Raw genomic sequence first — 27,698 nt, forward strand, 5'->3', positions numbered from 1 at the left:
TGCTGCGGACTGCCTAGCGGGTTACCGGGGCTCCGGCTCGAAAATCAGGAGTAGGAACGGGATGGTTTTTAGTCAGTAAGAGTCTGATACTTTCTCTCGCCTCACCCAAGGCGAGAGAAGTAATTGGATGATATTCCCTCCTCAAAAAAAAAGTTAATATTAAATGCATAAACCTCAGTAACTGAGATAACATCGTAAATATTAAAACTGTATTAAAATGTGCATAATTATCTGGTTTATCTAAAATAACCTGTATTCTCACCTCTATTAATTGGTGTCATATGTACATATGTAAACGCACCCAAAATTAAAGAACAGGGCAATGAACCTATTAAAAAAAATAACAAACCCTCTCATGAAGAGGAGGCTTACAGTTCAGTATCTATTTAATTGACTACGTATTTCATCTTCATTATTTCATTTTCATTGTGTTTCACATATAACTAAATCAAATCAAACCACTTCAATGCATCCATAGTGTACAGTGTGGTCTACAATTTTATACAGTAATATGTTCCAACTATGGGCCCTATTGGGCACCGCAAAAGTACTTAATCAACTTACATAGTAATTGGTAACATTGTTTTAAATAGTATTAAAAGAATTATAATTATAACATTTATAGGTAACATTTTCATTAATAATATAATAATATATTAAAATTCATAGCTTGGTAACAATTATTAAGACTATCAAATTCAAATTAACTAATAATGCGGACGACGTCGCGAGTATAACTAGTTTAATAATAGTACTATGATTAGCAATTTCGTCTTAACCATACTCTATTACAAACATTATGTTGTTATTATTACGATGACATTGTATTACGGAAATTATGGACCGGTTAAGCGTGAGTCGTATCTTAGAGATATTATTATTATATTATTTTTGATATTCTTCTTTAAAAAAAATCTATCTTCACACTAAGATTTTATCCTGTATCGTGGGTGCGTTTACAAACATACAAGTTCACAGACATGACACTCAGACCAAAAGCAATAATTTGTGGATCACACAAAGAGTTTCTCCGTGCGGGAATCGAACCCGCTACAAGTTAAGCGGCAGCCGGTTGTCCAGCTATCGCACCAACTGTGCAGTCACATATGTTTATCCCCAAACTAGGATTTTCTCCTGTGTGATCCACGAACTTGTATGTTTGTTAACGCACCTACAACACAGGCGAAAATCCTAGTGAGGGGCAATGGCTTTTTGAAAAACATAATCTAAAATCTTTTGTCCTCTATAGAAATTCTAGTACTACGATAAGAAAATTAGCTCAAACACTTCTTATGACGTGAGTCTAGGTGCTTACCCGCTTATCTTGATTGATTGACTGATAAAGTATTATGATAATGTCACTCTTCATTTTATTCTTATCACAAATCTGCACCTATATAGAACTATAATCTATCTCTCTCCGGTGGTGTCGGTCTTTCGTCTCATCGAGTTATGAGAGTGAGGGAACCAAGGAATAGAGAGTGCATCTGTTTGCGCTCACACTTGTATACTAAAATATCTGCTGCATAGTGAGCTAGTCTAATTAGACTGATGGGTCACCATGATCGGAATGTCTCGGGAGATTTGTTATAGTAGTCTAAGGATTGACAATCTGAAGTAGCGGTAGACTCTTCTCATCTATTGGAGAACTAGTAACCACTGGGGTAGTTTTGTTCTAAGCTGGTAATGATTTGGTGGTTTGTCCAGACTTGACTGCTCTTTTTTATTGAAGGAGAAGATCATCCAATGGCTTCTCCCACCTTGGCCAAAGTGAGAAGGAGTGTTAAACTCTTACTGACTAAAAACCCCGGTAGGCAGTCCGCAGCTCCGTAGGTCCGTCAAAAGACTTAATTCGTGGGTGTCTTAAAACTGAGATTAGTTATCGGAAGTTGGCAACAGCGTAATAATTTTTAGTAATATAACTGGGATTCCTAAATTGCATTTAGTTGTAGATGTTATAGGATTTTCTGTGACTTCTCCACACCTTGGGTCAGGCGAGAGGGAATTTCAGACTCTTACTGACTAAAAACCACCCCGTTCCTACTCCCGCTTCGTCTCGAAAAGCAAGAGTTCCTACTGCTGGAAATATATTTATCGAGCAGTGGACGGCAGAAGACAATTGCTTCAGGAAAAGTATCCACTTGTCCTCGAGTAAAATTTAAAAAATAAAAATGTTCACTGTTTAAAAATTATTACGTTTGCTGTACATAATTCAGCAAAATTGACGTAGGTACGTGTATGCCAATTTTTTATGCCGACTTTTTTGGCGTCATGAACCATCCGTTTTGTGTCTGTTTCTACGTCTTTTAACATTAAATTACAAGATAAATATTCGGATAATGTCAACTTCGTATATTAAATAATAATAAAAATAAATAAATGCGGTGTTTTAGCAATAATTAGATTCCGCTGTATTCCGTCTAGCATTACTGCGGTCTTGAGGGTCAACCAGTTTTTAACTTCCTTTTGCAATATTAATGTTTGTTTTTAAAAAACACTAAACCACTTTTATTATTAACTAAAAAACAGGTTTTTTTTATGAAACTCGCCGGTTAACCGAGCAGACGTATCACATGACGGTAAGCAATCGCCGCCGACGGACCCTTGAAACACCAGAGGCGTTACAAGTGCGTTGCCGGCTTTTTGGGGGATTGGAAAGGGGGGGAATTGGGCCTCCGGAAAGCTCACTCACACAACGAAACACAACGCAAGCGTAGTTTCACGTCAGTTTTCTGTGAGGCCGTGGTATCACTCCGGTCGAGCCGGCCCATTCGTGCCGAAGTATGGCTCTCCCACACTTTGAACTGTCTTGACTTTACACGTTTAATCACGTATATTAATGGAGAAAAGTTCTACTAGTTTCGTGTCACAGAGCAGCGCAGCCTATTTTAGTTGCAGCGCAGCACAACGTCGCCGCGTCTGCGCAGGCAGCTTATGATGAAGAGTCCCTTTTCATGGTCGTATCTAGTGTAAGTAGATCCTGACTTACAGGAGTTGCAGGGGTTTTAGTGACGATGAGGCGGGCTTGTCCCATTAAAATAGGCACTTGCTAGTATTCGGTCAATTTCGGGGATTAAAAGAGTAACTGTATTATACTGTAGATCAATAATCGGTATACTTTCAGTGTTATTTTTCTATTATATCGTGTTTCTTTGTGTCCACGAGGTCATAACTGACTGTCAATTTTAACAAACTTGAACTTTTATGCAATTAGCTATGACTTCTTGCGCAAAAGCACTAATAACGCGCAGTAACTCGTAATTTTTTGTCTGTCAACGTAATTGAAGTAGTTGGTAATGCTCATTAGTGTTTTTTAAAGGACTTCAAATAAAGTATGTAGGTAGGTATGTCTGTGCGCGATAATCTCGCGTTTGGCTTAACTGACTTTAACGCGGTTTTCAGCATAGTATTTTTTAGACTTAGGACGTTTAGGTACATTATTCGACTTACAAAAATTAGTAGTTTCAAATATTTTTCCATTGCTTTTGGTTTCAAATACTTTAGCCATCATCATAGCCAAGCATCGTCAATAATAAGCCCATAATAGTCCACTGGTGTATTGTGGGCTCATCTATATAAAATAGTCTAGTAGACGCTTAGTAGACTCGTTGGAGATTGTTAGGTAGACCTCGACGTTTATCTTTGATCGTTGATAAAATACCTTCCTATATTATGGGGTGCCACAAGTTATGCCGACACTTGCACTTAACCACGACACTGTGTCAATGTGGCTTTGACTTTGGTTGTCACGTTTGCGTCCATTTTACTTTGTTTTTCTTCTACGAATAGGAGAGTTTTTCCAGTACACTGGCTGACTGCAAACACACAAGCCTACCTATGGCAAAGCAACATTGGCGCAGGGTCGTGAATAAGTACCATTTTTGTTTTTGAGGGGTATAAATTATGCAATTACTTTTTTTGCCTTGCGCGGAGCGAGTGGAAGTGTCAGACTCTTACTGACTAAATACCACTCAGTTCCTACTCCTGCTTGTCGAGCCGGAGCCCCGGTAAACCCGCTAGGTAGTCCGCAGCTCCAGATCAGGCATCAGCCATACTGGGCCTCATCTGTGGTGGTCTGATGGCTCTTTGAGGCGCGCGTGAAATGCGATAGTGACAACCAATATCAAAGCAACATTGGCACAGTAAAGTTAACAAAAGTGCGAGTAACTCTACACGTGATAAATGCACGTGTAGCCTCTTATATACTAAGTAAGTATATAAGAGTGTAATGTCGTCTACGTAATTATATATTGCTTGCAAAACGGCTAATGACGTTTTAGTACGTAAGTAGGTTGAAATTGATACTATGCCCGTTAAATGGAATTATTGAAATGTGATACGCTGTTATTTTATCAACTTGTTAGGGCTATATTTCACCGGGACACCACGGTGGCGTGAAGCAATCGCTGCCGCCCATTGACACTTGAAACACCAGAGGCGTTACAAGTGCGTTGCCGATCTTTTGGGGGTTAGGAATTAAAGGGTTGTTGGGGAATCGGGGATTGGGAAGATTGGGAAGGGGGTAATTGGGCCTCCGGTAAACTCACTCACACAACGAAACACAACGGAAGCGTTGTTTCACGTCGGTTTTCTGTGAGGCCGTGGTATCACTCCGGTCGAGCCGGCCCATTCGTGCCGAAGCATGGCTTTGTCACAGTCCCGCTGGCGTTGACAGTGAGCGTGAGAGTAAAATCAGCCTAAAAATACTTTGAACTTCTTTCGGGGAGTTACTTAAATGTAGAAGGAAGTAAACAAGAAAAATGACATTTAATTATAGGTAATTATTATTATTGATGTAAACTGAATGAAGTCTAGAATACTTTGCCTTAATTGCTTTAATCACTTTGTAACTAGGGTGATTAGGTCATGGGATTAATTTCTTAGAAACTAAACGCATATTGTGGTTGAATTATAAACGAAGTAACATACTTAGAACAACGAATACCTGGAAGCAATTTTTTGATTTTTGTGTGGAATATGGGAGAGTTATGCTTGGGCACGAATAGGCCGGCTCGACCGGAGTGATACCACGCCTCGCCAGATAGCCTCGGAAACGGATGTGTTGTGTTTCGTCATTGAGTGTGGTTAACGGAGGCCCTATTACGGGAGGTCATCCCTAACATCTCCCATCCCTGAATCCCTAAAATTTTCAAATTCCTAACTCCTAAAAGGCCGATAAGGCACTTGTAACCTCTGGGTGTTGCGGGTGACCATGGGCGGTGCCAATTGCCTCCGCTTCGATCGGTCTGTTCATTTACCTATTTTTTTATTAATTAAAATTTACATAATTAACTTTTACATCAAAAATCGCCAAACTGTATTACAGTTTGTTGGCGATAGTGGCGCTCTCATACTTATACAATGTTATTACTTATTACCTGCTTACCTTATAGTAAAATACGGAGTTTATTTCGTGATTGAAGTAATAATATAATTACTATAAGTACATTTGCCACCATTAATAATTAGGTACCCTATATTACTATGCTGGAACCTAGAATAAAAGATGGCACCCATTACCAGTACATATGTGACTAGCTGATCAATGAGATCTTTCTAGAAAATGTTTGTTCTGTAGCACTTACTTACGTTGCTTATGTTACGCCTTCATTTTATTAAGAGCAATCCTCTATAGTGCGCAAATTAGTTATCTCATAAAGTTAGGTACTATAATAAACCTAGAAAATTATTCGATGATATGTATTTTTTTTCTAGCAAGCTTCACCATTAATTACAAAAGAAAAATAAATATTAATAAACGGTTGCCGGTTTGGTTAAAGGTTTTCAGATTCCATTTTCAAAAACAAAGTTGATTAAATTGAACTCTCAGTGAATAGGTACTCAATACGTTATAGTAGGTTATTTTTTTATTTTGTTTTTTTATGACTAAAACCGAAATCGAACAATAATTTACATAAACTTACTACTACTATAGTTTTTGCGCTAGTGACAGTTGCCTGTATGACGTTGACGTCTCTCAGTACCACATGATTAGGGATGGACATTAGAAAGATCTTTTTTATCGCTATCGATACTCGCAGCGTACATTGAATTCTCATTAATTTCTTATCTACATTTATTTAAAATTATCTAAATTTACATTTTTAAATACTACAACATACAAAATAAAATAATATTTAAAAATATAAAAATAGGAGCCGACCAGTAGCGGGAGCATGGTCCAAGCTACCGGTGGTTAGGGCTCCAGAGACAGAAACCTTCTCACAATACGTGCCGTTTCGAGAAGTACTGCCTTCTGCATCAGGCCCTTGATCCATCCGCCCAACCCCAGCCTCCTAAGGTGATTGTCGAGGCTGTTGGGTATTAATCCGTTGGCCGACACGACTATCGGCACAATGATAGCCGAATCCACACTCCACATGTCGACAACCTCGTGAGCCAAGTCAAGATATTTTATTTGATTATTATCTTTCTCAGCTTTCATAAGGTTCTCGTCATGAGGAATGGTGATATCGATTATCATCGTGTGGCGCGCTTGCCGATCTATCACCACTATATCAGGTTTATTGGCTACAATAGTCCTGTCAGTGATGATAGATAGAAAGATAGATAGAAACAACTGCTGAGCCTGTACCAAGCGCAGGTTCGGTCATGTATGGAGTACTGTTCTCACTTTTGGGACGGCTCGGCTAAATGCCAGCTAGATGCGCTCGAACACATTGAAAGGCGTGCCAAGAAGCTCATCAATGATGATGCGCTTGTGGAGGCCCGGCTTCAAAGCCTTGAACACAGGCGCAAGGTCGCAAGCCTTTCCGTTTTTTACCGGATACATTTCGGAGAGTGTGCGGGGGAATTGCACAACTTGATTCCCCCTAGTCCTTTTCCCATTTTCATTATTCACATCCTCTGTGTGGCTAACAGGCACCGACCAGATGTTGCGCCAATATGTGTTAGTTGAATCAAGTTATATGTACCTAATGTAGTAAAATTGAGGTTATATTATATCATTGCAGTTTTTTGTGTTTTTTACGAAATACTTTTGAATAATTTTGGTTGTGTTATGGTTGTAAGCAAGGAGCGTGTGTGACGTGTCGAAGATCTGACACGTTTGGCTCTTCATTCAGCGCCCCGAACAGTCGCTACAGTCGAAGACAAGTTTTTACATTCAATATTCTGCACTTAGGGCTTATGCACAACACGTTTTTAAACGCGCCGTCGACGCGCGTTTTGGAAACGCGCGTCGCCGGCCGTTCTCTTCTCCTGCAGTGCAGTTTGTAGTCGTTTGTATCGATACAAACGCGCGGCACTAGCGCGTGTGGATCGATAACACGCGCGTTTGCATTGCTACACACGCGTGTCTGTATCGCTACACACGCGCGTTTGCATCGCGACTGTATCGCTACAAACACGCGTCGACGGTGCGTTTTTCTCCTACAGAGCAGTTTGTTGTCGTTTGTATCGATACAAATGCGCGGCCCCGGCGCGTTTAAAAAACGTGGTGTGCATAGGCCCTTAGAAGCAGTAGGTAGGCACTAACCTTTTAAAAACTAAAAAAGGGACAGGAGGATATATAAATAAAACACCAATATTAGTATAAAATATGTATTAATCATCTTGAATAATTAGGAGAATGTCATCGTAGAATTGTGTAGGGGTTCGGGGTACGTATATTTTCTTGGTATCTTTCCCAACTGAGATACCATATTATACAGGCTGAGATGCACGCCACTGACGAATAACTGATAAAGTCGCCTCATCTTCCAAGACTCTTCTGCCAATAGAGTTACAGCGACCAGTCGCAATCGTACAATTTACACAGCGATCTATGTCGTCAATATTCGATTGATAGGCTTGTTGCAGTTGTCCAAAATAGAGAGTCAGGTAATTTATAGATTCAAGATCCGTCAAAAGTCCTTTATAAAGCCGAGGTCGTGGGGTTAAACAATAAAACATGGAAAATACGTGCGCACTTAGAGCGAAACACAACGAACGAGTGTCATCCAAAGAGTATAATAAGTATAGGGAAAGTGTCATCTGTCAATCGGTGACTGACTGAAGTCAGACAGAAGTGTTTTAAGAAGTTTAAATCAAAGAGTACGTTATACATACATTATTTTACATACATTATTACACAACTTAATTTAAGTTTTCTCGCTTCCTAGATAGAAACAAGGTACCATATTTTGTGATTTCCCTTAGAAAAATATGACGGTTTTTTTAATATACATTTCAACTAGTTAACTGCTGGGCCCAAAAGTCCCCTTCTTCTTTTAAGAATGATACGGAACGTTACTGAATGTGTCATCTGCACCATGCTATGCGGTAATAGTATAAGAAAAAATTAATTGTATTTACACAACTTATAATTCAAATCGATTTCGTACAAAAAAATATACTGACAACCCAACTTAGAAAATGCTAATTACAAAATAAAATATTACAAACAGCAAAAAGATATGTTAGTGAATGATTATTTTCTGAGCGGCGATTGACACAAACTGACATAGGTCCACCAAGCAGCGCGCCTCAGCGGTCACTGCCGGTCCGCGTAGGAATGAAAGAGAAACGAATAGATGTCATGATCGGACGACATTTTGTTCGATTCGTTCTGAGTTATTTATCATGAATTATAATAAATGCGGCAGATCCTTTTATTATTTTAAATTACGTCACTGTTATTAATTTTATTAAGATATGTTCATAAATAATATAGTTACAATGGCTAGAATTTCAATTTAAATGGTTAGTTTATGATTTTTTTCTATCGAGAAAATTTATAGAAAACGTGTTTTGAAGAAGGTGGTCCATTTATAAAAATGATCAAGATTAACATATATTTTTTTTGTTGCTCTAACATGTAAACATTGGGCAAAAACACTGTTAAATCAATCCTATTTTGACAATGCACAGCGCCTTAAGTCTTAAATCGTCGTATTGCTAAGCCATTTAAACCTTTTCCACTTTAAGTGATGATAATGTTATGGTGCGATGTGAATTGGTTTAAAAATTCAATCCTAACTCACCTTTGAAACCAAAATCATCCAAAATACTTTTATAACACCAAAAAAGCAAATTTGGCACGAATGGGCCAGCTCAACCCGTGTGATACCATTACAAAAAACTGATGTGAAACAATGCTTGCGTTGTGTTTCATCGTATGAGAGAAGTTGCCAATCTTCCAATCCCCAAAGTAACAACAAACCTCAAATTTCAAACGCCCAAAAGGTCGGCAATGCACTTGTAACTCCCCTGGTGTTTCGGGCGTCCATAGTCGTCGTCGATTGCTTACCACCAGATGATATATCCGCTCTTTTACAGACTTACCACATACAAAAACAAACGCCTGAAGCTTCTCTCCTACAAGGAAATAAACCTCCAATATCACATCACGTATTTCGATACTCCATATAGAAGTGGTATTTTCAAAAATGTAGCAAAAGATATCAATGCGAGGTGGTATCGTTTGTCGCAATATCGAAGCCGCTGGCTTGCACGTTCCACAAATATCACAGTCCAATGCATAGCGCTTCATACAGTCAGAAGTGGAACTGAAATCTTCATCATTTTATAGATATTTTTGGTGCAGCTTCAATTGATCGAATGATGGCAAGTTGCGATTATTGAGCTAAAGGTCTCGATTCTCTAATGAAGAAAAATATTAGTGACTAGCTTTTGCCCGCGACTTCGTTCGCGTGGAATAGTGACTTCCGGCAAATTTTTGGTTTCAACCACATAGTTCCCGATCTCGCGGGATCTCTTCAAAAATGAGATGTGGAAGATATTCCAGGGAACTCTTCAAAAATCAACATAATGAGCTCTGCGTTTGAATTTAATAGATGTATACTCACTTAGGGCATTGAAAAAATAGTTTAAAAACGGACTTAAACTAACTTAAAACTAAAGAAAGCTACGAATTACGAATTTATAACAATTAAAAAAGAAACTATATTACAACCTATCCTCTATGCTATAATAACCAAGCTTAAACTAAATAATTTAAAAGAAACGACTTAAATCTAATCTAATTAATTTATAAATTAGACTTACAATTTTATTAAAAAAACTAACTACAGTAACTACTAATAATCGATATCAAACTAAACCTACGTTAAATAGTTTAACCAAAAAACCAGGAAAACCCAACAAATAAACTTATTAATTGACAAATACAACGAAACCAATTTAGAATATACGAAACAGTAGGACCACTACAGACAAATAATCATACGACTGATAATACACTTTTTCTACGATAGTACCGAAGCGCTCGGCCGATACCCAACCAAATGAATGTAACGAAACCATAGCGCGATCTATCGAGGATAAAGACAACTTGGATTATTTATTTATACTCCGTTCGGGCATTTTCTTTGTACTAAAAGTTTAATTATATTGATATTATTTTTTTCATACCTTTTTACTATTTATTTACTTTTTTCGATGAATTAAAACAATAACATGAATTAAAACAATAACATGAACCGAAGTCGTGTAACGATCGACATAGAATTATTTATAAATAATTTACTTCTTATTTTTATTTTTTGATTTTTGAAATAAAAATATATCTATGTCCTTTCTAAGGTTCTAAACTATATCTGTACCAAATTTCAACCACATCCGTCAAATAGTTGCGGAGATTAATGGTATAAGCATAGAATGTTCGACGTGATTCTTTAATTTGACATAACTTTTTTATTTATGAACCGATTGACATGAAACAAACACTAAATGTAAATTTAAGCATCCCACAATATATTCGTGAAAACCGCATCCAACTCGGATCAGCCGTTTCTGAGATTAGCGCGCACAGACGAACAGACAAACAGACAAACAGACAAACAGACAAACAGACAAACAGACAAACAGACAAACAGACAAACAGACAAACAGACAAACAGACAAAAAAAAAGTTAATTACATTTTTGGGTTCGACATCGACATAACAATAACCCCTGCTATTTTTTTTATTTTTATTTTCAATGTACAGACAGCACTTTTCTACGATTTTATTATATGTATAGATGATTGCTAAGTTAAAATTATAAAAAAAATATTATTCGTCAGTGTGATTATAAAATGATTCTCAGTTTTGATTTTTGATCTGGGTAAGATAAGGCTTTGTTCGACTTTATGAAAACTTTGTCAATAGTGTCAAAAAGTTTGGAATTAGTATTTCCCAATATTAACCAATAATTACCCTCTATAATCGTATACAACTTATGAGTCCTACTATCTAGGACCATTTTATAATCTAGGATCTTTTAGAGGAGGCCCTTAATCTAGCAGTGGACAGTCAAGGACCGTTGAAGATGATGATGAACTTAGAAATTACTTAGGTATAGCTATTTCAAAACAGTAAGTTCAGTTTTTTTAAATGTTTTATATTTTTTTAATCTTACAACTAAGAAATATCCGTCAAGAAAACCCAATATTTCCATTCTAAAACTACATAATAAAATTCCTTAAAATACGGCAAGTAATAATTAGCTTTTCCCTGACTTCGCTTGCGTTAGCACATGTATTTTATGGCGATTTTGGCCACGGTATCTATTAGGTTACGTGATACGTGATAATATTTTTTTAGAAGTAACTATAACGTCAAAATGTCGTGGTGGGCCGGAGGCTTAAGATCCAGCCTCTCATGCATGAGAACTCAACCCCAATTGAGCAAGCGTAACAATTAATGATCAAATCTTCTCCGTTCGTGAAGAGGCCTTTAGCCAGCAGTGGCCACATATAGACTGTTAAAGTAGTAAAATAAAACTATAACGCAAGCGAAGCCAAAATACCAAGCTACATACTATAGTTTACATTTAACCAAAAATCTACAAGAGATTTAGTCCACACTCAAAGCTCGGAAAGATCCAGGCATGCCAAGATATTCTTGATTAAACTTCTCAGCATTTCTCTTCCCTTCTTCTGTGCGAGCGCTGAACATCATTTTCACGTAATCCACATACTCTTCTTTGCTCAATTCTTGCACCATCTCCTCTGAAATCATGTAAAAATAAATCATTAAATTATGTGTGTTCTGTTGACTATCTTTAGGAACGAAACTGGGGATATATTTCTGGCGTGTTAGATTTGTCATATAGAACCGTAGGAGGATCCTTCTTTTCTAAGCAACTTTACTCTCTGTGCCCTAAACGGGTGCCTCTTAAAGGTGCTGATAACGATCGGACGAGCTTTATTAGGTTAGTAATACAACAATCTCACACTTCCTATTTTTTCCTTAACAAGCTAGACGCATTTTGTAGGCTTTGCTTGTTAACATAAGAGATAGATAATTAGTACAAGATGTTGGTGATACTGCCTCGTTGGTCAAGTGGTCGCAAGTACGACTGCCTGGCAAGAGGTAACGGGTTCGATTCCCGGGTCGGGTAAAGTATTACTGGAGATTTTTCGGATTTTCAAAATATTTGAGTTTAGAAATGTGCCCGGTATATGGCAATACGCTCACCTCCTATTACATGTGGACTAAATAACATAAAATTGCGAAAAGTGGTTGTACATTATACAGTGGCATTATATACCAAAATGTGCACCTCTGTTTACCCCTTCGGGGATAAAAAAAGGCGTGACAATGACGATTGGGGATTCCTCAGATCTTTGCTTTCTCATTTTGATCCTTACCTTGTAAAATCTCCACAGACTTCTCAGTGCCACCATACTCGACTGGCAAGATATGTTTAGGAACAACTTTATGTAAGTCCTCCAATGTACGTTGGACGTACATTCTATTGCCAACCTTTTCACTTATAAACTGTTTCACTGTGTTTATGATCAGCTCTATAGCTTTAGACTCTGTCACTATGTTAATACTCTTCATTCTGGCTCCATAGCCTTCCTGTGGAATAAAAACGTGTCAAATATTAAAAGTAGGGTAGTAGACACGGTATGAAAATCAAAAATATAATTAATCCATCAGTTAGTTAATAAAAATAATGTTACGTCATGTCATTATGTCTTGGCATTGTTCTCATATATGTATACATTTCTTTATAGGAAAAATGCATTAGGGAAATTGTAATCATGTATTTTTAAAAGAGTAACGAATGGAGTTCTTCTCCATTCGAAGCTACACTTTGGAACGAGCACCTAGCTTCACTGACAGACAGATTGACAGACTATTATTTATTTCTTTATTGGCGTCGATGCGGATGATTATTTGATTCTTTATAAAATAGTAAGTAAGTATTAGTTCACTTTAATTTTATTTTGTTCTATATTTTAGTTGTAAATATTATGTTATTTTTTCCATGAAGGCAACCGAGTCTCCAATACGAAGTTGTTTACAATACTACTAGTGTCAAGAATCGACTATATTGCCAGTATCGAGAAATATTATGTTATAAATAAATCCATTACGTATAGACGATACTTACGACCAAAATAGTGACGAACTGTTGCAAGTCGACCGTGCTCATCTTGGATACAATGTCGAACATGTTCAGCTCCCGGCAGTCGTATATTATGATGAAACCGTTCACGTAATCGTTGGCCTTTATGTACTCGCACAGCTGGAAAGTAGAATAATATAATTGATTAATTATCGTCTTGAATAAAACTGATTGTAGTTTTTAAGTCTAAGTTTTATAAGGTATTTTTTTAAGTACGAAAAATTATTTAATGTCTTCTCCCACCTTGGGCGAGGCGAGAGGGAGTGTCAGACTCTTACTGACTAAAAACTACTTCGTTTCTATTCTTGCGTTTCGAACTGGAGGCCCGGTAAACCAGCTAGGTAGTCCGCAGAAAAGTCAGATAAGTTGTCTCTCTTAACTAGGAGACAAATAAATGTCCCACCATAACGAGCGAAGCCCACCAATTTCACCTGACATATAATATATGGCGACAACGCGCAATTTATGTCCACTGGTACAACAAATGAAATAGTGCGATTTTCGAAACATCACTTGATGCATTCAGAGACCCGCGATGTTGCCAGACATGTCGAGCGAAGTCTGGCAACGTCGCGCTACTTCATTCAACTTCGATGGCGACACGTATCGCAGGACATTTGGCTTAATAATTCTTCGCTAAATGGGACCAAAAAATTCTTCCGACGATTAACTGCATTTAACCTTTTCTTTTGGTCGTTAGTTCAAAATAAGTCAAAAGCATCAATTTTCTTTATCGCCTACATTTTTTAAGTCTGATAATATACCTAAAACTTATCTTAAGTCTGAAAAATACTATGCTGAATACCGCATCAAATTGGTTTTATTCAATATCTATACAATGTGATAGGGGTGAGACTTCTAACCCGTTAAGGCTGAGTACTACATCTAATTTTATCGACAAAAAAAAATATGGGGGGTTGAACCCCCTCCCCCTAAAAATTATGGCTATTTTAATATTTTTTTTTACTTTATGTGATATCAAAGGTTGTATGCGTCGTAGAAACAAAAAAAAACGACAAACGGTAGCTAATAACCTTGGCTAACTAATTCATTACTTTTTTCATATGTTTGATAATGTTTTGTTGAGAAACAAAATCATTTCTGAATTATTATTACCGAAAAAATAGCTATTTTTCATATTTGGGGTTCGACACCCCATATTATTTTTTTATACCTTAACGGGTTAGAAATCTCACCCCTATCACATTGTATATACATACATGTTACACTGAAAACCTCCATTTTTCAAGCTGGTTGAAATACTTACAATTAAACAATACTGGAAATACAGCATGAAACTTTCAGAAGTAAAGTTGAAACTTTTGATTTTAATCAGCAGGACGCGGTAGTAGTCGTCGGTAGGTGTGGGTAGAGGTAACAGCGATCTGAAATTTGGGAAAATATTCGAAATACTTATACCATTTGCTACATTAATAATTTTCAGTGTCCGACGAAAATAAACTACAGGAATAAAACAATAGCAATATAATATTTTCGTTAAAAAAAATGAAGAAGCTATATTATTTTTAAACGTTGCCTCACACTAAGATTTTTTCTTATGTCATGGGTATGTTTATAAACATACAAGTTCAGATGACACCCAGACCCGTAACAACAATTTGTGGATCATACATAGAGTTTCTCCGTGCGGGAATCGAACCCGCTATACGTTACGGGGCAGAAGGTTGCCCAGCCACCGCTGCAACCGTGCAGTGAACTACATAATACTAGCTTCTGCCAGCGACTCCGTACGCATGAATAGTTGATTCCCGTTTTTCTTGTTCCCGCAAAAATTCCGGGAAATCCTCTCTCAGTACTCCTCTACACTCTTTTCCGTGCGAGGATCGACCCCATATTATGTTGCCGAGCTATAATAACCTTAGTACGAGTTTGCTTGACGTTTAAAGTAAACAAAACGACAGTGCGTTCGTCGCTCTGATTGGTTGGTGCGAATGGGCCAACCTATCAGACAGCAGAATGCGCTTTCATTACTATTCTATTTCTACAAAATTAAATAATAAAAATCAACTTACGCAACTTTCAAAATGTTTTGCAGTTCCGCCTTCACGTTGGTTTTTGTGAAGAATTTTGGTAGCAGAGTCTTCATGGTGCACAACCGGTCAATTTGCTTCTTCGCCTTCTCGACGGAGCCCTTGCATGATATCAACGTCTTCTCCAAGTACACCTTGCCTGAAAGCATTTTCAAGAACAGTTTTATTTAGCGGTCAGAAATTGGTGATGTGATCCTCGCCGTGTTGTATCTCGCACAATGCTGCTCAAGACTTAGAGCCCCTAACGTGGCTTGAAAGTAATTAAATTAGCTCGTCAAACAATCACAGACTATAAACATGATATAAAAAGTCAAACATAATTTATTAAAAAAATAGATAACATAAAAAAAACTGTAGGTAATCTCGGAGGGGGTAGATTTTACTAATTATGATTGTAGCTGCGGACTGCCTAGTGGGTTATCGGGGCTCCGGCTCGAAAAACAGGAGTAGGAACAGGGTGGTTTTTAGTCAGGAAGAGTCTGACACTTCCTCTCGCCTCGCCCAAGGCGGGACAAAGCATTGGATGATTATCCTCCACAAAAAAAGAGATTGTAGAATCCAATTTTTCTTTGTCAAAAAGTAAGTCAATGTCATTTATATCTATTTGTTTTTCTATTCACTAGTTCGACTGGTGTTATCTAAGTCATTTGGTACATAATACTAATGTCAAGTTGGTTACGCAACCAACCAGTTGTCGGTGGCCGATGACCAAATCAACCAGTGTCTAGTGTTTGTTTTGCTATCTCTTTGTAGACACAAACGTTTGGTTGGCTACAGTGATTGGTTGTGAGATTACGGTGTCCTAAAGATACCTATCGCTATGGATCTCTGCTAAAAAAGCACTTTCAAGGACTATGGTCCTTTCTGTCCAGAGCTGCGGAGTACCTCCGGAGCTGCGGACTACCTAGCGGGTTTACCGAGGCTCCGGCTTGAAAAGCAGGAGTAGGAACGGGGTGGTTTTTAGTCAGTAAGAGTCTGACACTCCCTCTCGCCTTGCCTAAGGCGAGAGAAGTCATTGGATGATTTTCCCCACTTGAAAAAAGGGTCCTTGCTGTGGATGCGTTTGGCTTCCATTAGTCATATTCATTGGTACACATAACTTATTAGCAGTCGTGGAAACGGACTTAGCTAAGGTATGTTTTTATATGGGAAGATGGCTGCTATGGATGCGTAGTATGGCTGTGAGGCGGTAGCCGATCTGCGACCTACATAGGAGAGGCATTTTGAACCATTCCAGCCTCCATGCTAAGCTACGTAGTATATACGTATTGTACTAGTTAGGTATTCTATGTTATATTAAAGTACTAAGAGTATAATAATTAGTTATCACCTACTCGTGAAAATAGCATAACAGTGTTAACAGCTAATGGTGTACAATTATAACTATCGAAGTATCGAACGTGATGCCGTTCTTGGTATTGGTTTCATACTCGTGCCATAATAAATCGTTATAAAATCGTGCAGTAGGTATGTTAATGTGTAATATTATAGAAGAATAATTATAATGTATTTTCCCCGTTTCATGCTAAACGTGTAGTGACGGAGAATTCATACCATGAAACAATTAATATAAAATGTAGGAGAGCCATGTTCTGGTATGAATGGGCCGGCTCGACCGGAGTGATACCACGGCCTCACAGAAAACCGACGTGAAACAATGTTTGCGTTGTGGTTCGTTGTGGCTACCGAAGACCTAATTACCAGCAATTTCAAGTGACTGACTTAATTAATTGAAGTTAAGACTTATATGAACTAATTGAGAAAAGATCGACTACTTTCAAGTCATATCGGGACTCTTAATGGTAAGCAGTGTGTGCGTGAATAACGAAAATTATTTATTTATTTATTTATTTATTCAATTTCCATATTACATTACATTACAATATACTAAGCCCCACAAAACCGTTTTAATAGTTTGACTGTGGGGTCGCTGAATCTCTATGTTAATAATATATGTTTTTACAAATTAAAAGTGTCTAAGTAATATAATTTTAATTTACGTTTAAATCTAATTAATTTTGCTTCACTCCTTATGTCTGCTGGCAGATTGTTTAATAGGTAAGGTATTCTCTTGTATAGTGTCCTGTCACCATAGTAATTGGACAAGAAATATTTAGTTATTCATCTCTATCGAACGTCGAAACGGCTTAAGGGATCGGGATGAAATTTAGAGCAGGGATAGATTATGTATTATCACACAGGAACGCGGGATAAGCCTCGGGCAGAAATTAGTAGCTTATATATTTTACAAAATTTTAGTATAAAAATTAGATTTGTCTGCATAAATTATGTCTGTGTATAGTCATAAAAAATCTTTACACAAGCTTTCGAAAAAAAAATTCTACGTAGGTAATCGTGGGCAACATTCATCAATGTAATGTTTTAATTTGTAATAAACCTTGTTAACATATTATTATGTTTTTTATAACATAAATTTCATGGACTGTTTAAGAATTACGGTTTTCTCATATTAAATCGGTTTTTACGATTAGGATGTAGAACCGGTTTGGAACATATTTTTTCCTATAATCATTAACATTTTTTTTAATGGTTTATAGGCCCATAGAAACAAACAAAAAACATTTCAAAATTAAGTAATTCTGTGACCTTTTTATTGAATTAATGATGTTTTGTAAGTTATACAAGACTTGACATAATATTTATTAGGTGTTTTTATTTTGTGAATTATTGGACAAGTCCATTGATTTTAACTACATCATACGAAAGAGTACATCAAATGTGAGCCATGCTTCGGCACGAATGTTCCGGCTCGACCGGAGTGATAGCACGGCCTCACAGACGTGAAACAAAACCGTCGTGAAACAACGCTTGCGTTATGTTTTATTGTGTGAGTGAGGTTAGTGGAGGCTCAATTACCTCCCTTCCCAATCCCCGATTCCCCAACAACCCTTAAATTCCTAACCCCCAAAAGGCCGGTAACGCCTTTGGTGTTTCAAGTGTCAATGGGCGGCGACGATTGCTTACCATCAGGTGATCCGTCTGCTCGTTTAACGCCTAGCTTCACTGACGGACAGACTGACGGACAATTCAATTTGAAGTTTCAAAAGTGATTAATTTAGGATTAATTGAAATAAATAATTTGACTTTTGACTTTTTACACCATAAAAAAACATGTGTAGGTATAAGAAAAAAAACCTGAGCAATGAACCTATTGTCAATCAGACCGCCCTTGGAAACTTTGTTGGTAGTGTAAGTACCAAGTATAATTAGTTTTATGAGTTTCCCGTAATTATCATTATATTACTTAGTTATTTTATGGCTGATATCCTGCTATAAATTTTATTGAAGCCAAGGATACACTAGGTGACAATTGTCCTGTGTCACGTGTCGCCAGCGACGTTAGGTAATTTTGACTGCACGATTGGCGCGGTGGGTTCGATTCCCACACGGAACAACTCTTTTGTGATCCACAAATTGATGTTTCAGGTCTGGGTGTCATGTGTATGTGAACTTGTATGTTTGTAAACGCACCCACGACATAGGAGAAAATCTCAGTGTGGCTACGTTTAATAAAAAACGTAGTGCGACGTTGCTGGACTTTGGAAGACATGTCTGGTAACACCAACGTCGCTGTGGACATAAGTTGCGCGTTGTCGCTATATCACATCATCACTTCAACAGCCTATAAGTGACCACTGCTGACCAAAGGCCTATTCTCACACGGAGAAGGTTTGAGCATTAATCACCACGCTTGCTCAATATGGGTTGGCGATTTCAAACTTTTAATTAGAAATTACAAGCCCAGGACGATGTGTTGTTCGACGATCACGATGTTTTCTTTCACAGCTTCACAGTAGAGTCTAAATAATCTAAGAAAGTACATGTATAACTTGGAAACAGTCACATTGGTACTTGTTGTTACTTTTTTTTTTGAGGGGGAAAATCATCCAATGACTTCTCCCGAGGCGAGAGGGAGTGTCAGACTCTTACTGACTAAAAACCACCCCGTTCCTACTCCTGCTTTGAGCTGGGGGCTCCAGCTCAAAGCTCAAAGTAACCTTTTACGTTGTCCAGAGCTCCGGATACTTGTTGTTGCTAGGTTTCGAACTCGTACCCTCATACATGAGAAGCGGGTGTCATACACCTCCGGGCCACCATGACATCACCATATAAGACAGGTGAAATTAGCCGGCTTCGCTTGACATGTCTCTGATACAATGTCTTGGGATAATAGTGACAATCTGATCAGTCATTATCCAGTCATAAATGCTGTAATTAACACGAATAAGTTTTATAGAGATGGATGGGAGCAATTATTGTCCATTTAAGTATATCATTCACGGAGCAATAATCGTATAAATAATAATTATTCAGTAGGTACTTAAGGTTAGCGTGTTACTAATAAAGTAATATAATTTATGTAGGTACAGTTTATCCTTCCTAAAAAGTTACACATAAACTAAAACAACATGTCTTTGTGCGTTTTATCGTTCCATGAGCAAGAAAGAGTTTTTTTTTATGGTATAAGCTGGTAAACAAGCTGACGTATGGGACAGCACGAAGGAGGTGGCTTGACCGAAGTAATACCACGGCCTCACAGAAAACGTGTGAAACAACGCTTGCGTTGTGTTTTGTTGTGTTACCAAAAGTCCAATGACCCCATTTCCCAATCTTCCCAATCCTCCATTCCCCAACAACCCTTAAATTCCTAACCCCCAAAAGGCAACGCACTTGTAACGCCTCTGGTGTTTCAAGTGTCCATGGGCGGCGGCGATTGCTTACCATAAGATGATACTTCTGCAGTCAATCATTGGTTCTATACTTGACTTCTCGTCGGTCATGTCTGTCTGCCGGCCCATAGCGATGGAGCTTAGAGAGTGTAGCAGTTCGCACAAGGAAGCTTGCTTGTTATTGATTACCTTAATTAAAATCTGTTTGAAAATCATCATTTATGATACATAATTTCATGAAGGTCAAGGTACCTATATCTATGACGTTATATGACCAATAAGGTCTAATTCCAAAAATCTGGTTTGACAAGCCGGTACCAAAATCACGTGTCAGTACAACATGTGTTTTTTTTTTTAAACTGGAATTCAATTTTTCGATTTCGAACAAGTTATTTTTTTGTTTAATTATAATAAATCAAATTTTTGTATTCACGATGACGTCTGATTGCTTTAAGACTTGGAAGTCGTCTTTAAGGATTATGGGATTATCATAATGTTTTTTTTTTTTTATTTCTTAGTAGAAACTCACTCACTTTCCCAGTTGTAGTATTACCTAGTGGTAATACTACAACTGGGAAAGTGAGTGTTTGTTTGTTTGTACTTTGTTCACGTTGCAACGAAGAGAGTAATAACATACATGATGTTTTGTGTGAAGTTAGTTAGGGAGTTGACAGTGACAATGGCTACTTTTTGTCTCTCTCTAAACTCCACTTTTTTAATAAATATTATGTAAATAGATAAACAAATTGCAACTAAATAATATGTAAGTATTCTTGTGGTAATAATTATATTTAGTTGTAGTTCATTGTAGTGTATAACATTGGTTCTCTACAAAAAGACCAAGTGCCTGTAGAGAACTAATAATTATTTAAAAAAATCCCTACTTCCCTAAAAATAGGGGTAGAACATTTCGCAATTTTCAAGTCGCAGAGCTAAAAATTGGAATTAACTATTTGTGAGTAACAAAAATATCTTAAAAAAGCGCGCGCCAAGCCGCGGGCGGAAAGCTAGTCTGAAATATTTGCTACAAACATGTTTGATACGCTAATAGTGTGCACATAACATGAAACTAGTTGCGGACACAATCGCAACCGTGTTTGACCCGTATTTTTGAAATCTCTAAACTCAAAGAAAGATTACTAATGCCTCACATGTGTCGTGATGGCCCGGAGGTTCAAGCTTCTTATACATGTATGTGCGGGTTCGAAACCCACTGACGGAAAGTAACAATGTGACTTTTTCCGAGTTAAATAAATGTACTTTCTAAGATTATTTAGACACCACGGACAAACGGTGAAGGAAAACATCGTGACGAAACCTGGGCTTATAATTTCAAATTATAAGTTTGAAATCGCCAACCTGCATTGAGCAAGCGTGGTGATTAATGCTCAAACCTTTTTCGTATGAGAAGAGACCTTTGGTCAGCAGTGGCTACTTATAGGTTGTATATGTGTGTGTGAATGCCTCACTTTCTACATGGTAAACAGCTTAATCAGCCATTAGGAACAATTAAGTACAGTAACGTTTTCACCCTTTTCTTTCTGTGGTTGGTTTACCACCAGATATGATAAATGATATTTATTTCTGTAAGTAGGTTAAATAAATAACACTTTTACACGTCAATATTTCAAATAGCTAGATGAGGCTTATGTGCTATGTAGCTATGCTACAAAGATGTAATGGCTAAGCTGTGAAAAAGTAATGACCGTTTCTACCAATACTAAGCTAAGTAGTTGTGCGAGTAAGATCTTATGCTATGAAGTGCCGCCACTTATGCTATGCCGCCACGCAAAGTAGTTGTGCGAGGAAGATGCGCAGCTCGTATGCCATGTATCGATAGTAGAGAAGTTATCAATAGCACACATCCATATCACGCATCTTTCCATATAAAAACATAGCTTAGCTGAGTCTAGTGATTTTGATTTAATTACAAAAGATTAGAATAAAGGTCCAGCCAATCTGGACAAACGACAATGACATAACAAGTAAATAAAATTATTATATTTTTTAATTTTGCTTTTATGCTAATCTTCTTAAGATGAGTTGTTGCATTTCTGGTTATACAAACACACATACACAAAAACATGAAATGAAACCAATTAGCACACGACTAAAGAGACACAGCGTTCTTTGTATGGTATTAATTTTTATGACTTCTTTTTGTTACCTAATTAATTCCTTTTTTTTATGTGGTCAAATACCTACTTAAAAATATAACGTAATAGCGTACGCTGCAGTGTTGTATGTGTTGTAAATAAATAAATAAATAAACCTAAATCTTGTAAATTATAATCTCCAACCCACTTGCCGTGGTGGCCTGAAGGTTTAAGACGCCTGCTTCTCATGCACGAGGGTAAAACCTACCAACGGCAAGTACCAATGTGACTTTTTCCGAGTTATATGTACTTTCTAAGATTATTTAGACGCTAGACCACCACCACATTTAGACAAACGGTGAAGGAAAACATCGTGAAGAAACCTAGGCTTACAATATCTAATTATAAGTTTGAAATCGCCAACCCGCATTGAGCAAGCTTTCTCAATTCTCAATTTGGTCTGCAGTGGCCACTTATAGACTGTTGAAATTGATGTTGAACCCGCTTGCCAAGTGTGGGGATTTGGCAAATTTACTTATACGGCAATATTATCATCTAGCTGTCAACAAGGGCTGAGAATCATGATGAAATAAATGACAGAATTTATACATTTTATACAGGAAGGAACTACAGGTTTTTATGTAATAAGCCGGGAAACGAGCAGAAGGATCACCTGATGGTAAGCAATCGCCGCCTCCCATGGACACCCGAAACACCAGAGGCGTTACAAGTGCGTTACCGGCCTTTTAGGGGTTAGAATATTAAGGATTGTTGGGGAATCGGGGTTGGAAAGATTGGCAATTGTTAATTGGGCCTCCGGTAACCTCACTCACACAACGAAACACCAAGCAAGCGTTGTTTCACGTCGGTTTTCTGTGAGGCCGTGGTATCACTCCGATTGAACCGGCCCATTCGTGCCGAAGCATGGCTCTCCCTCACTTGAGGTTGGCCTTTTTATATTAAAGAGTTTTGAAATTGCCTCATATTAAATTTTAACACTATTAAGCAATAAAGGTCCTAGAGTATTCACAAATAACATTAGCCAATCGTCACGTTTTAAATTAAATTTGCCAATAATAAACAACCTTTGGTTCTTGATTGCTTTATTGGACTAGTTACTATTACTAATGGTATCGAACGGGGATTTCCAATGCAAGTAGACACATTAACTATTCCACTTTAATTATGCAAATTCTCTATAATCCTACATTTTATTATATTATTTTAAATGCAAAAGTTTGTATGTTGTTTCTTCGTTGCTGTTTACAACAAAACGGCTGAAGGGATCAAGATGAAATTGGAAATAGGGAAAGATTATGGTCTGGAATAACACATAGACCTTTTGATCACACGGGAATGCCACTGGCAGAAGTTGGTATATAATAAATGCAAAAATGTTTGTGTTTGTTTTTATGTAGGTATATTTATTACTCTTTCACGTCAAAATAGCTGAAGGATTGGAAATGAAATTTGGAATAGGGGTAGATTATGGTCTAGAATAACACATAGGCCACAAGATGATAGTTCTTAGTGATGATAATATATTTATGTTTGCTCCTTATTTCACTCGTTTTTTATTTCTGTGAATGGAAAAAGAGCAAAAAAAACTACACTCGCCATAAGACAACCCCCTAAGACTCCCTTCCACCGACTCTTACTGACTAGAAACCACCCTGTTTCAACTCTTATACTGAAGCTACGGCATATTTGGTTAGCTTTGGCCGTGACCTAGTGTAGTGGTTAGGTAATCGGCTGCTGTGCAACGAGTTGCGGGTTTGAATCTCGCACGAAACAAGTGTGGTCCATAATTTTGTTATTCCGGGTTTATAAATTATTTATTTATTTATTTTCAGTCATGGCTATCCCATTGCAGGGCAAAGGCCTAAGGGTTTATATCTATACATATAATAAAATCGTAGAAAAGTGCTGTCTGTACATTGAAAATAAAAATAAAAAAAATAGCAGGGGTTATTGTTATGTCGATGTCGAACCCAAAAATGTAATTAACTTTTTTTTTGTCTGTTTGTCTGTTTGTCTGTGCGCGCTAATCTCAGAAACGGCTGATCCAAGTTGGATGCGGTTTTCACGAATATATTGTGGTATGCTTAAATTTACATTTAGTGTTTGTTTCATGTCAATCGGTTCATAAATAAAAAAGTTATGTCAAATTAAAGAATCACGTCGAACACTATTCTATGCTTATACCATTAATCTCCGCAACTATTTGACGGATTTGGTTGAAATTTGGTACAGATATAGTTAAGAACCTTAGAAAGGACATAGGATATAATAAAAAATAAATTTATTCCGGACATACAGCGCCATATATTGTTCAATTCCGTACTTATAGTACTTATAGTACGGAATTGAACAATGTCGGGCTGTTCCTATACTCCGTAGATTGATGGCGTTGATCGCGCAATGGTGTCATTACAATTGTTCAGTTCATGTTATTGGTTTTAATTCATCGAAAAAAAAGTAAATAAATAGTAAAAAGGTATGAAAAAAATAATATCAATATAATTAAACTTTTAGTACAAAGAAAATGCCCGAACGGAGTATAAATAAATAATCCAAGTTGTCTTTATCCTCGATAGATGGCGTTGGGATCGAAATAGATCGCGCTATGGTTTCGTTACATTCATTTGGTTGGGTATCGGCCGAGCGCTTCGGTACTATCGTAGAAAAAGTGTATTATCTGTCGTATGATTATTTGTCTGTAGTGGTCCTGCTGTTTCGTATTTTCTAAATTGGTTTCGTTGTATTTGTCAATTAATAAATTTATTTGTTGGGTTTTCCTGGATTTCTGGTTAAACTATTTAACGTAGGTTTAGTTTGATATCGATTATTAGTAGTTACTGTAGTTAGTTTTTTTAATAAAATTGTAAGTCTAATTTATAAATTAATTAGATTAGATTTAAGTCGTTTCTTTAAAATTACCTATTTAGTTTAAGCTTGGTTATTATAGCATAGAGGATAGGTTGTAATGTTTTTTTTTTTTTAAACTTTGCCCCACACTAGGATTTTCTCCTGTGTCGTGGGTGCGTTTACAAACATACAAGTTCACATACACATGACACCCAAACCCGAAACAACAATTTGTGGATCACACAAAGAGTTGCTCCATGCGGGAATCGAACCCGCTACCCGTTGCACGGCAGCCAGTTGCCCAACCACCGTGCCAACCGTGCAGTCAAAGAAAGAAAGTTCGGAAAGATTATAATATTTCTTTAGTTTAAGTCCGTTTTTAAACTATTTTTCAATGCCCTAAGTGAATATACATCTATTAAATTCAAACGCAGAGCTCATTATGTTGATTTTTGAAGAGTTCCCTGGAATATCTTCCACATCTCATTTTTGAAGAGATCCCGCGAGATCGGGACCTATGTGGTTAAAACCAAAAATTTGCCGGAAGTCACTATTCCACGCGAACGAAGTCGCGGGCAAAAGCTAGTAATAAAATAAAGTAAAATAAGGTCACCCCTTTTATCTACGGAGGGGTAGGCAGAAATGCACAATATGGCACGTAGTGCCACTTTCCAATGTACTTTTTTATGGAATAAGTGGCAAACGAGCAAACGAGTCACCTGATAGTAAGCGATCAGCGCCACCCATGGACACCCGCAACACGAGAGGAGGCACAGGTGCGTTGCCGGAGAAACTTTACAATGTACACTCACTTTTTACCATTTGTGTTATAAGTCCCATGTAATAGAATTTTTGTTTTTCTAATTTGGTACAATCGTGAACTTCAACTTAAATATAATTTGTGATATTATTAATAGATTAAAAACTTTAACTATATACTTAGGTACTCACTAAAATCTTTCTTGACCAAATGATCCTGTTTTCGTACCCAGTCATCCAGGATTTTGATAGCTTCGTCCAATCTCCCAGGCTTATCCAAATCATGGATCTTCCTTATATTCTCAACTGTGCCTGGTGGCATTCGCAAGATCTGATTCTCATATAACAGCTCCATTTTTGCACTATTTTTTTTTTTTACTTTTTTTAACTAGTTTATAAGGCTTTTTTCTAACCGTTCACTTTGCAGTACTCCGTTGGACTGTTGGATAGTGAATGAGTATGAGTATATAAAGTTACAAATCGACTTCTTATGTCATAACCGACGTACAGTCGTCGACACAGATTTCGAAACGGTTATCCAACTAGTATAATCGTAGTCGGTTTGTTAGACTGGTGTTTAACTGTTGGTTAAGAGATTGGTTTTGGTGTTTGGTTTGGTGATCCTTGAAGCTAAAATGGGGAAGTTTTTAAAGTTTCTGGATTTTTTTTAATGCTATAAGCCGGTATATAATGATGATGATTATATTACCTGATGGTAAGCTATCACCATCGCCAATAGACATCCGAAACACCAGAGGCGCTACAAGTGCTTTGCCGGCCTTTTGGGGGTTTGGAATTTAAGGGTTGTTGGAAATCGGCGATTGGAAAGTTTGGAAAGGGGGTTAGTTGGGCCTCCGGTAACCTCACTCATACAACGAAACACAACGCAAGCATTGTTTCACGTTGGTTTTCTGTCAAGCCGTATTATCACTGTGGTTGAGCCGCCTATAGCGAGGCATAGCTGTCTCATACTTATCAGGTCTATCTACTTGTTTAATTGTACTCTAGACATTTGTTAACACAATTATAATTTTAAAGAAAAACCGAAAACCTAAATTGCATTTTTTATGATTGAGAATTAAAAGCCACTTAGGCTATAAAATATAAAATCTATGGTTGAAATAAGAAAATAATAGATCAGAAATATAATACTGATCGAAAAAAAATAATTAAAAGACAAAGTGGTCGTTTGACCACAAAGACACACAAGGTCATTCGTGGCTCAAAAAATCTCAAAATAAGGTCGTCATTGGTCAAAGAAGTCACTGCTAAATTTTGGAAATTGGGAGTCTTGAATTAGAATATTTTTATGGTAACTAATTGGGAGAGAACAGTAACATTACAGAAACCCTGCCACGAATTTTTGAATTGCCAATTATCTCCAATTGCAATCGTCAAATTCTTCTCACCTCGTCATCCTCAAACCCCCTAAAGGTCGGTACCAAACTTGTCACGCCTCTGGCTCAGCAATGAGCATAATCAATAATTATGATATCGAGCATTGTAATTCTAAATTCCACTTAAAATTTCCGGAAAAAAAGTTTATCTTATATCTTATCCCATAAAAAAACGAATCACGTAATGTTAAGCAATCAGCGTTGTCCATGGACCCTTGCAATATTAAAGTAGTTGCAAGTGCGTTGCCAGCCTTTAGGGGTCAGGGGTTTGAGTGTTGGGAATTTGGGGATTGGGTTGAGGTTTTCTTTCACGCCATAGCTTCTTTTTTTCCGAAAATTCTTAGTAATGGCAGGGGATTTGGAACTATGATGTTAGATATCATGATCGATTATGCTCATTGCTAACTCCTTGTTTCGTATATGACTTTTAACTTAAGCAATTAAGGACAAGAGTTATAATTTGTATGTGCAC

At 37.3% G+C, this 27,698-nt stretch overlaps 3 protein-coding genes across 5 annotated transcripts in view; 2 read left to right on the plus strand and 1 right to left on the minus strand.

Annotated features, from left to right (window-relative positions):
• Positions 1-27,698, plus strand: part of LOC118275113 (apyrase-like) — a 235,522-nt gene that overhangs the window by 80,313 nt on the left and 127,511 nt on the right. Inside the window, exon 12 of one of the 3 annotated variants that reach the window (XM_050696736.1) lies at positions 2,159-2,170. The exons of the other annotated variants lie outside the window; for them this stretch is intronic. The gene's annotated coding sequence lies outside the window, so the exon portion shown is untranslated. Of the gene's footprint in view, positions 1-2,158; positions 2,171-27,698 lie in introns of those variants that run through there. 3 annotated transcript variants of the gene reach the window in all.
• The window catches only part of LOC118274759 (uncharacterized), a 380,866-nt gene that overhangs the window by 61,971 nt on the left and 291,197 nt on the right, over positions 1-27,698 (plus strand). The window lies entirely within an intron of this gene.
• LOC118275225 (alpha-tocopherol transfer protein-like) lies at positions 11,325-26,227 on the minus strand. Its single transcript, XM_035593126.2, has 6 exons — positions 26,022-26,227; positions 15,398-15,554; positions 14,632-14,749; positions 13,350-13,484; positions 12,598-12,811; positions 11,325-11,955 (listed from the first exon to the last, which is right to left on the minus strand). The coding sequence occupies exons 1-6, from the start codon at positions 26,182-26,184 to the stop codon at positions 11,801-11,803; spliced, it is 942 nt and encodes a 313-aa protein (XP_035449019.1). The 5' UTR covers positions 26,185-26,227; the 3' UTR covers positions 11,325-11,800.

The sequence above is a fragment of the Spodoptera frugiperda genome, chromosome 11 (genome assembly GCF_023101765.2).
Source record: "Spodoptera frugiperda isolate SF20-4 chromosome 11, AGI-APGP_CSIRO_Sfru_2.0, whole genome shotgun sequence".
Classification (NCBI taxonomy): domain Eukaryota; kingdom Metazoa; phylum Arthropoda; class Insecta; order Lepidoptera; family Noctuidae; genus Spodoptera; species Spodoptera frugiperda.

Excerpts from the sequence above, each read along its gene's own strand:
- LOC118275225 (XM_035593126.2), bottom strand. The coding sequence starts at position 26,184 with ATGGAGCTGTTATATGAGAATCAGATCTTGCGAATGCCACCAGGCACA. Across the intron at positions 15,555-26,021 it reads TTTGGTCAAGAAAGATTTTA|GCAAGGTGTACTTGGAGAAG; the intron begins GTGAGTACCTAA and ends AAATGCTTTCAG. Across the intron at positions 13,485-14,631 it reads ATTTCCAGTATTGTTTAATT|CTGTGCGAGTACATAAAGGC; the intron begins GTAAGTATTTCA and ends TCTACTTTCCAG.